At 43.1% G+C, this 11,544-nt stretch overlaps 1 protein-coding gene across 1 annotated transcript in view; it reads left to right on the top strand.

Annotated features, from left to right (window-relative positions):
* Window positions 1–7,747: 7,747 nt before the first annotated feature.
* Stk31 (serine/threonine kinase 31) overlaps window positions 7,748–11,544 on the top strand; it is a 64,079-nt gene continuing 60,282 nt past the window's right edge. The window contains 3 exon segments of the mRNA XM_041640561.1: window positions 7,748–7,797; window positions 10,054–10,100; window positions 10,189–10,241. Of these exon segments, the coding sequence (XP_041496495.1) occupies window positions 7,748–7,797; window positions 10,054–10,100; window positions 10,189–10,241 (150 nt within the window).

Raw genomic sequence — 11,544 nt, 5'->3', positions numbered from 1 at the left:
TTGCCTTGAGGAGAATACTATGTCCTGAATGGGACTGCAGATTCTGGTCTAAGAGTGTTGGCTGGAACCCAGGAAACATGTCTGAGAGCAGATCTTGAGAATATGCTGGATCAAAGAGCGGGGTGAAAAGAGCATATGAAGTAAGGTAGGAAAGGATGACGCGGAAGCACTCATAAGGATATGCGATTTGGACTTTGACAAAGGTGCCTGCAGTTGGCCCTAAGAGACTGTAGGGATGGTGCACAGAAGATATGGAATGCCTATATGGAATTCAGAAGTTGTTTGACATAGTACTGAATAAAAGGGTCAGAAACTCAAGGATGTGAGAGTGTTGAAAACAGAGAAGCAACATGGCTGTAGTGGATAAAGAACTTGTCACAGCTGAGTAGGGCTGGTGCTCTGCCTGCCAGGAGGCAAGGAGCAATGGGCCTCAAGGTGCTGACCCTGCAAGGTCACCCTGGTTCTGGGCAAGAACAGGGTATCTGAGATGAGTCTCAGTGGTAGTATTTATGGTGCTTCAGAAACCAGGAACCTTGAACTAGACCAATGGCTCATTGTCATAAGAATTTGCATGTAAAGCTGCAAACACACACACACACACACACACACACACACAGTGACACACTGAAGTTTGCAGTTACAGTTCAATGAATACATGTGTGATGGAGAGTTGGGAAAGATGGCAGAATGGAGTCACATGCCAGGTGGGGCCAGGCGGGAATAGGGAGAACTACAGACACGGCAATGGAGACAGGTGTGGGAACGTGGTACCTTCTTGCTGGCAGGGTGCTGTGCAGCAGCTTGGAGCTCAGGCAAGTGCTGCCCAGTCACACCATTTCCTTGGCTCTGAGCAACGGCAGGATGTCCGAGATGGAGAATGATTCATTTCTGGATTGGGCCTCCTCGAAAGACCTCCACGGTCTGTGCTGCTGCCAGAGACTGAGTTGTCTGTGGTCCATGTTGTCTCAGGCCGTGTTGATGTCCATGATCCTTGCTGCTGCTGGAAACCATGTGGAAGTCCATGATCTGTGCTGCTGCTGGCTGTTATGCACAAGAAAGCTTCTTTTGCAGTGGCCTGATTGACCGCAGAATGCCTGAGAGTGAGAGACATTGAAGGCTTCTGTGATACCCCACCCCCAACAATAACAACAACAAACCAGTCTAGACAGGAAGCCATTGAAGAGAGTCCTTCAAAATTGTCATAGGGATTCTGAAATCTGAAGTGTAGCTCTTCCACACTTGATGACTTCTGTGGGGGTGGGGTAGGGCTGGGGAAGGACTCAGTTGTGTGTGTGTGTGTGTGTGTGTGTGTGTGTGTGTATGAGTGTGTGTATGTATGTATAGAGTTTCCTGGCTGTCCTGAAACTCACTACAAACTCACTACAAACTCACCAGGTCGGTCTCAAACTCACAGAGATCTGCCTGCCTCTGCTTCCCAAGTGCTGGGATTAATTAAAGGCGTGTTCCATCACCACCCTGTGGACTCAGTAAAGGGCTGGCTACTAGGAGTTTGACCATGCTTCAATGAATATATGGGCTACACAAATTGGACTTGGTGTATGTTTTCTTTTATTGGGGAGGGTCCAAGGGTGGGAGGGTGGACCTGGGGGGACTGGGAAATGAGTGTTATTGTGGTGTATATTATGTTGGAAAAGTAACCTGGAGAAGCTATCGTCTGAATCTCCTCTAGGAAGGCCTGGATGATACTCACCACTACGGTCTTATGCAATAGCTGAGAGTGTCCTGGAAACAACTCAGCAGGTCTGACCAATACAATTTATTTTTATTTTATTATTTTATTTTTATTTATTTATTTATTTTTTTTTGGTTTTTCGAGACAGCGTTTCTCTGTGGCTTTGGAGCCTATCCTAGAACTAGCTCTGTAGACCAGGCTGGTCTCGAACTCACAGAGATCTGCCTGCCTCTGCCTCCAGAGTGCTGGGATTAAAGGCGTGCGTCACCTTCGCCTGGCTGACCAATACAATTTAGGATTATTGGAAGATACTGCCCTTATCCTGGACTCCGAGCAGATTGATAATGGAATATCAAGTGGGGGAATCTGACTGTCAGAGGCTTAATGTAACGAAATGGGCAACAAGGCATGAGTTTGATTAAGTTAAGTTCACGATACAAAGGGAAGGCAGTTAAGATATCTACTCCTGCCTCATCTCTCAAATACAATAAACCCAAATCCCAAACTGGTAACTGGCAAGCAGAAGGCTCATGTAAGTTCTGGTAATGGAACAGAAAAAAACAAAAAACCAAACCAAACAAACAAACTCCACAATTTCTTATCTACTTACCAGTTCTAAAGCAGTTCAGTCCTGGTTCTAGGAGGAAGGGAGATTCCAGATCCCTTCAGGAAGTGTCTTAGTTAGGGTTTTTAGTGCTATGACAAAACACCAGGACCATACAGCAAGTTGTGGAGGAAAGGGTTTATTAGGCTTACACTTCAGCATTGCTCTTCAAAATGAAGGAAGTCAGGACAGGAACTCATACAGGGCAGGAACCTGGAGGCAGGAGCTGATGCAGAGGACATGGAGGTTGCTGCTTACTGGCTTGCTTCCCTGGTTTGCTCAGGCTGCTTTATTTTATTTTATTTTTTAAAACAATATTTTATATACCAATCCTAGTTCCCCCTCCCTCCCCTCTTCCTACACACCCTACTTTCCCTCTATCCCACCACCCATTTACTCCCCAGAGAGGGTGAGGTCTCCCATGGGGAGTCAACAAAGTCTGTCACATCATGTTGAGACAGGACCAAGGCCCTTACCCCTGTATCTAGGCTGAGCAAGGTATTCTTCCAAAGGGAATGGGCTCCAAAAAGCCAGTTCATGCACTGGGGATAAATTCTGGTCCCACTGCCAGTGACCCCCACAAGCTGCCCAAGCTACACAACAGTCACCCACATTCGGAGGGCCTAGTTTGGTCCTATGCAGGTCCCCCTACTGTCAGTCCAGAGTCAGTGAGCTCCCACTGGCTCAGATCAGCTGCTTCTGTGGGTTTCCCCATCATGGTCTTGACCCATTTGTTCATTTTATCTCAGCCTGCTTTCTTATAGAACTCAGGACCACCCGCCCAGGGATGGCACCACCCGCCATGGGCTGGACTCTCCCACATTGATCACTAAATGAGAAAATGCCTTACAGCTGGATCTCATGGAGGCATTTCCTTATCTGAGGCTCCTTCCTCTGATGACTCTAGCTTGTGTCAAGCTGACACACACACACACACAGTGCAGGAAGGATCTTTACTATCTTCTGAAAATCTTTCTGGGGAAGATATTTACTAGAGCAACTATTCAGCAGATAAAGGTTAATACATTTTCAGTCAAGGACACAAAGGCACAGGATGTGCATTAACAGATTCAAAAGGACCAAAAATATTCTGGCCCACTGGTTAAGAGTATTTTTTAACAAAAGGTTTTGTGTGTACACTCACATGTAGGAATGCCAACCCATGTGTATGGAGGACAGAGGTCGCCTGAGGGTGTCATTCCTCAGTAGCCACTGACCTTGGTCTTTGAGATAGGGTCACAACCCCAATGATCCTCCAGGCTCTGCCCCTCTAGCACTGGGATTCCAGCACGTCCTGTTGCGCCTGGCTTCTTTTGTTTGTTTTGGGGGGTGCTGGAGATCAAATTCAAGGTCTCCTATTTGACTGAGTGAGCTACCTCCTCAGTAGGTCCTTCCCAACTCCTAGTTCTTCCTTCCTTTCTTCTTTTTTAAAATTTTTGTTTTTAAAGCAGGGGAGCTTGTTTTGGTGGCCAGGTGCAATGGTTGCTCTTGATTGTCACCTTGGTGGTATCTGGGATCAGCTAAGAGGCTTGCCTCTGGATGAGTCAGTCTATGAGGGCATTTCCAGAAGGGATTAACTGAGGGAAGAGGACCCTTCCTCAAAGTGGGCAGCACCTTGCAATGGCCAAGAGACCTAAGGGAAAAGTGTAGCCTACCTGCTTTCCCTCCTTGCTGCTGAGTGCCTGTGTTGCTCTGCTTCCATTCTTGACTGATACCATACACAAGCTTCTTTGGCCTACTAATGTGGACTGGACATCAGCATCTGTCCAGGAATCTTCCAGGCCTTTAGCACCTTGCCTGGGACTGCTGAGGCATCTAGCTTTGTGGGCCTAGCAGCTGGCAGGTTCTCAAGCATGCTGACGGCCACTGTTGGGTTACTCAGCGTACATTTATATAAATAAATACATAAATAAATGGGGCATTTAAAATGTTTTACACTTCATTATAAAACTACAAATAAAAATTATTACCAAAATTAACTAGATTCAAAGACTATGCAACTGGATGAACTTCTATATGGTTCTAGCATCCTTTCCACGCTGAAGCTGTGGCACATCATATCTGATATTATACTTTCACTCTCAAGTATATTTTTACATACTTACCTATCAATAAAAAAATGAAAAAAACATAAATGAGTTAGAACTGGACAAATAATTAGCTTTATATCCTTTCATAACTGTGTTCATTACTTGAATTCAATACTTTGTCTCAAGTTTAGCCATTCACAAAAGGGTGCTTAAAAATAACTGACCATGAAAACAGTACTCCTGGGTTGTAGCTAAAGTAGTATTTATAGGAAAACTTAGGACAACAAATATTTAAATCAGCAAAGAAGGACACTGTCAAATTAGCGGGTCCAGACATCATGTTATGAAAGTAGAAAAATATAGAAAGATAAGCAGTCCAGTCAGTACTTGGAAAATGAGCTGCACATGCCAACCTGCGAAGGTGTACACACGACAGATGCCCAATGCCCAACACTCTTAGCCTCGAGAGAAACACAAGTCAGGGCGACACCAAGATGGCAACAGTTCTCGTCGAATGGGCATCATTGAGAAAGCAAAGGACAACAAACGCTGGCGAAGATGTGATGGGGTACACTGTTGGCAGGAATGCAAATGGACAGTCATTTTGGAAATCTGTTTGGAGGCGTTTCAAAAGCTAAAAATAAAAAATATATATATATAAAAATAAAAAATATAAAAAATTAAAACAAGCAAACAAAAAAGCTAAAAATAGAACTACTGTTTGACTCAGCTATTCCACACCCCCAAAGAATCAAAGTTACTGTATCGTAGAAGATACCTGCATACCAATGTATGCCATGACACTCTTCACAATGGCTGGTATAGACTCACTCTAGATGACCATAGGCGAAGGGATGGGTGAAGAATCATGTCTCGTTTTATGTCGTGAAGTACTATTCAGTTTGAGAAGAACTGTCGTTTGTAGAAAGATGACTAGAACAGGAAACCACCATTTTAAGTGAAATAAGGTGGACTCACAGAGACGAACACGAGTTTCTCGTGTAGAATCTAGACAAAGACGTGAAAGTAGGATCAGGGAGGGCAATGGGGAGTGAACCGGATCAAGGCAATTATGTGCATGCATGGAAATGTTGCAATGAGACCGTGATTCTGTGGAGTTAAATAGCCATGAGAACTAAATAGTAAAGAGGAAATAATAAAGATTAGATCATAAATTGAAACAAGCAGGAAGACATGAGAGGAAGTCAATACAGATGAATTTTTTCCTTTGAGGCCAGTAAACTTGTGCCGTGACTGATCAGTGGATGTGATTGGGTTAGGGGATGATGACCCAAATTATGAATTTTAGGATTGTAACTTTTGCCATTCCCATAGAGTCTATACTTACTAAAAATGTAAATAATTCCATGCCTCACCTTCCTTTATTTTTGCTAATGCAAACAGACAAATCCTTTGGAAAACACCGAGGGGGAGGGGAGTGTAGTGATATTTCATTTGTATTTTAATAATTAAAGCTTGCCTGAAGTTCAGAGTAAAACAGTCACAATGACCAGCCTTACAGACCAGGCAGTGGTGACACACACCTTGAATCCCAGTAGCCACACTAGTTTGCCATAGAAACTGGGCAGTAGTGGTGCACACCTTTAATCCCAGCACTAGAGAGGATTATAAAATGGGAGGAGACAGCTCTCACACAGTCTCATTCTGAGATTCCTGGGGGCAGGATTGCCATTTCGGACTGAGGTAGAGGTGGTTGTTTGTTTTGCTTTTCTGACCTTCAGGTTGAACCCCAGTTTCTGTCTCTGGGTTTTTATTAATCATGGAACAGGGAAGTGAGTCCTTTATGTGGAATCTTTAAGAAGAATTCCAATAATGTTGGGTAAATTACAGAGAGATATGAGTTTAAGGATTCCTTCTACCCATGGGTCCCGGAAAAGGGAGCATGGTATGCCTCGTAAGGAGCTCTGTAGGAAGGCCAGTCACCAAGAGAACAGGCTCAGTCAAGCAGGTAGGTAGTCGAACAAAAGCATCCATCTGCAAGGGCTCTTATTAGGAGTAAAACCAAAGCACACACCCAACAGCCATGAGGGTATCTCATTGGTGCTTTGGAATGTCATGAGGTCACTGTCAGAGGAGGGCAACTTGTGATAGGGGCCATCACACTTTGATGGTAGTATAAATTAGCGTGGCTTCTTTGTTAAACAGCCTGGCAATATCTTATACACACTTCTACCATTTAGCCATCCTCTGGGTGACATTAACCCAAAAGAAATGAAAAAAAAAATGTTCACACAAAACCTGCAGATCATAGCGGCTTTAATCGAAACAATTCTAAATGGGAAACACTCCCTATGTCCACAGCAATGTAGAAAACCTGTTATGCATCCACAGTGGACTAGTACACGGGGATAAAACATTAGAAGCTAGTGATATATAAAAGACAGATCAAATTATCTTAAAATAGCCATGCCATTTGAAAGAAGACAGATAAAATGATCATTATATATGATCCAGTTAACACTTTCAGAAAATGAAAATAAATGTTCAGTATTAAGAAAAAGGAAGGAAAGCCATGTTGTTGTAAATGGATACGAGGAAACTTTTGAAGTTGATGGAAATTTTTATTGGGAGGATGACTTCCATGGCACGCAAAAATTAACATATGAAATATTGACGTCTGCAATGTATGCAAATTATACTTCAAGCTGTAGAAATTAACTGGAGGGCTGGGTGTAGCTCAGTAGTTTAACCTTGCAGGAGGATTTGGGTTCCGTTCCCAGCTTTGCAAAATAAATCAACTAGAGACAGTTTTCAGCTGTGCAATATTTTTGCCACGTGTACCTGATAGCTCAACCACATCAGTTCCCTTCCCTTCTTAATGGCCTGAGAAAAAAAGACCCTCCCCCACCCCTGCAACCTTAGCCGTGGCTGCAAAGGTTCAGGGACAAATGTGTGTAAAGCTATTTCGACGAAAAGAAACTGTCTATTAGCAAGTTATTTTCTTTTCCACCTTGGGATATCCTTCCTCCCTCTTTTCCTCCCTCCCTTTCCTCCTCCATTTTTCTTTCTTTCTTTTTTTGTGGTTCTTTTCTTTTCTTTTCTTTTCTTTTGTAGTTTAAATCCCTGCGAAAAAGGAAAACCCACGCAACCTCACGCCATGGTCTTACGTCACTGACGCCTGGCGAGAGCGAGCGGCCATTGGCCGGTAGGTGCGGGGGAGCCATCCTATAAATTCCCAGCGCATAGGGGCGGGCGGCTTTCGGACCCGCGTGCACGGCCGTGTGCGGCCTAGCCAGCTTCGCCGAGCTCGAGGACTACCGCCGCGCTCTAGCGGCCATGGCGCAGCACCAGGTGCGCAGGCGCAGTGCGGTCCCCGAGGCGCGGAAGCTCGAGCGGTAAGCGTCTGCAAGCGCGCCGAGGGCTGGCCTGCGAGGCGGGCGGGCGGGTGGAGCGCCTAGCATGTGGGGCCAGCGGCTTTTTGCTGGGCCGGCTGAGGCGGAAAGTGTGAGGTTAGTCGTAGTCCTGGTGGTGAGGGTGACGGGGGGCCATTTCCAGGGCGGTGTTGTCCACGCTGTCGCAGTTTTAGGGTTCGCGTCGAGGATGAGGCCTATCCCTGCCCCCACCCCACCGCGGGCCTCCCGCTGCCCTCGGGCCGCCTGCCGCAGGAACTCGACGGCACCCCAGCTTCCTTGTGAGGTGCCGGTAGACCCAGTGTGTGGACAATTTCTTCCCCTTCTGGCAAATTCGGCGGTGGTTTCACCTTCCAGGGCCGGAGGGGCGGAGGAGCCCCCCAGAAAGCAAGTGTGGAGGGGCTTCCTTCCGCTTCTTCCCTAGTCTGTTTCAGGGTGAGATTTAGACCCACCGTTCGGTCGTCCACGTGTGCTCACAGCCATTCCGGCTTCTAAAAACTACGTGGCAAGTCTTTTAAAAATGACTTCAAGTAATTCTAGAAAACAGTTAACAAGCGGCAGGTTTTTTTTTTTTTTTTTTTTTTTTTTTTTTTTTTTTTAAAACTAAGAACCTGGCAGTGGCCAGCTAGGGGTGGTGCGTGTCTTTGATCCCAGCGCTTGGGAGGCAGAGGCAGGTGGATCTCTATGAGTTCGCAGCCAGCCTGGTCTACAGAGGGAGTTCCAGGACAGTGAGGGCTACACGGAGAGCCCCTGTCTCAAAAAACAAGCAAAACGAAACACAGAAGTATTTTCCAGAGAAATTATTCCTCTAAACAGATTCTAACTTTGTTTTACAGCTTCTTAGTTGAATTTTAAAACTGCCTTTTGATCTGTAGTACAGGATCCCTGATTTGAAGATGTTTCTGTGATACTATTTGGAAAACAAAACAAAACAACCCAAAAATACTTAAGCTAAACAAAAATCAAAAGTTTTAAATTTTTATAGATAAGCCGTTATTTTCTGTTATGAGTTAATTTTTCTTTTCATAGTTGAGAGCATTTGAAACTTTGATGTAGATGTTCTTGAATAATTTAAAAGTTCACAAAAATGTGTTTTAAAACATGACATGTACTCTATGTTTTAAAGGCAATTTTGCGAAAAATTATTTTTTCCCGTGTATTGTAATGTGTAGAATAGTTACCTTAAAGTTGGATGACAAACTAATCCTCTTACCTCCCTGGTCCCCCAAACCCCACAGCTTTGAAGGGTGGAGGCTGGTTACATATACCTTCCGTGCCTTTTTTGAGAACGAAATAAAATCAGTTGGAATTGAATAGTGAAATACATTACGTATTTGTATCATTTTAAGATTCATGAGTGGAAAATGTGATTTCTGGTGTGTTTAGAATAAAATTGAAAAGTACTAAACACTTCTTTTGAAATGTTTTTCAGTTAAAATATTGTAATGAAATTTCCAGGGTATTTTAAAAAAACCAAATAGCCTGTCTCACAGACAGTTGTAGCATTTCTCTTTGTTTTGTTTTGTTTTTGTTTTTGTTTTTTTGTATGGAGGCTGCAGGACTCTGCAGTTAAGAGCACTGGTTGCTTTTCCAGAGGACTGGGGTTCACTTCCCCTCCTCCAGGATGAGACTTGGGCCAGCGAGGTTTGTTAGAAGTTGGCCCTTAGTCCTCCAGAAGCACTAACATGGTGGTTTATAACCGGCTGAACTCCAGTCCCAGTGGATCTGAAGCCCACTTCTGGCCTCAGCATGTACTGCGTGCATGGGGTCCACAGACATACATGCAGACAAAACATCCCCCCCCCACATACATGCAGACAAAACATCCCCCCCCCCAAACTTGAAGGCACATACACACAAGAGTATTCATGTTGTTCCAAAGTATTGATTTAAATAAGTGATCAAACTGTGAGTGAATTATCTTACATGTAAATCTGTAAAAGTTTGGTTAATGATACTGATAGGGATAGAAATGATACATTTTGACATTAAAAACTACAATATATTCATAACAAATATAAGAATCATGAGAAAATACGTGTAAGGCAATTTTTAGTATAGAGCTTGAGTTTTGATAACCCCATAAGGGACAAACACTTTTAAGAATTTGAATATAGCCGGGCGGTGGTGGCGCACGCGTTTAATCCCAGCACTCGGGAGGCAGAGGCAGGCGGATCTCTGTAAGTTCGAGACCAGCCTGGTCTACAAGAGCTAGTTCCAGGACAGGCTCCAAAACCACAGAGAAACCCTGTCTCGAAAAACAAAACAAAACAAAAAAAAAATTGAATATAGGTGGTTTAGAGTTTTTCATTATTAATAGATACTAAAATCTAATTCAAAGTATTGAATTGTTAGTTTTTCAGGACTTGTCCAAATGGATGAAGATACACATTACAATAAAGGTACTGGCATTAAATAATATTGGCGGGGGGGAGGAGGTAGATGATATGATGAAGTTCTGATTTGTTTTGCATTGTGATTTTATTTTAGTTGAAGATGTTGTTGGAAGTCATGTAGAAGATGCAGTGACGTTTTGGGCCCAGGTAAAATAGAATTGTAGTTGATTTCTCTTTTCTACCTTCCCCTTTCTAGCCATGCCTTTCCTAACAAAAACAAAGTAAAAAGTTAAGAATAAATGCATTTTTTGTTTTCATTATCAGTATCACTCTTTTTTTTTTGTTTTTGTTTTTGTTTTTTGAGACAGGGTTTCTCTGTGGTTTTGGAGCCTGTCCTGGAACTAGCTCTTGTAGACCAGGCTGGTCTCGAACTCACAGAGATCCGCCTGCCTCTGCCTCCCGAGTGCTGGGGTTAAAGGCGTGCGCCACCACCGCCCGGCCTCAGTATCACTCTTGATGAACTCATGTAGCACAAGACATACTTAGAAGACAAAATGACCCCAACTTGCAGTTTTCCTAAGTTGAATAATATGCTTGTAATACAGCTGAATTAAATAAGAAAATTATCAAGATTGGTACTTCAAAGTTATATTCAGTAGGGTCAGGAAGCCACATACTGTCGTATTTATGAAGTTATATCCCCATCTAGAGGTCTTTTGTAAGATTGTTTCCTGAAAACAAACATTTTTTTTATTATTAAAGAAAACTTGATTAAAAAGATTTTAGCTTTCTGACCTGTGTGTGGGGCTTTTTTTGTTCCTTTAACACATTGACTATTTTTCTCATTTTTATTCTTTGAGAATTTTATTAAACATGTTGTCGTCATACCCACACCTCTATTCAAAATGAAGTTTCGTTCTTGATCCTGCCATGGACCAGTTTGTTACACAGGGACTAGCAGACATGCTGACGTTGCAGGGGTTGTAGATGCATGAGCAGGTGGCCTCAGAAGGCGCACAGCAGACTTTCTCAGTTGGCCTAGGTGTAAGGCACACTCAGAAATTTCGTGTTTTCCCAATTTTCTTGGTATAAAGGTGAACAGTTCCATTGCTGGAGGGTTGGGCAGCCTAGTTTTAAAACAACATTAATTATATTTAACGTCTGAATTTGGTTACATGTACCATTTATATCTCTATAAAATAACATTTTAATGTGCTTTTCCTGTTTAATATTTTTAATTTTTTTATTATTTTGAGAATTTCATACAGTATATTTTGATATTGTTATTTCCTAACTCGTAGATCCTCACCCACCTTCCTACCTACACACCTTCATGCTCTTTCTCTTAAAAACAGAACAAAAACCCATGGTATTCAATTTGTGTTGGTTGACTACTCCTGCTCAGGAATGTGATTAATATATCCAGTATCATTCCATTAAAAATACTGATTTTCCTAGAAGCTATCAATTTTGAGTAGCTTCTTTGCTAGGTGTGGGGTTTCATGTTCAC

This window comes from Microtus oregoni, unplaced genomic scaffold (assembly GCF_018167655.1).
Source record: "Microtus oregoni isolate MIOR12 unplaced genomic scaffold, Mior012 000064F_ref0000363, whole genome shotgun sequence".
In the NCBI taxonomy this organism is placed as follows: domain Eukaryota; kingdom Metazoa; phylum Chordata; class Mammalia; order Rodentia; family Cricetidae; genus Microtus; species Microtus oregoni.
The sequence above is the reverse complement of the archived record's forward strand: the minus strand, read 5'-3'. Positions and strand labels throughout refer to the sequence as shown.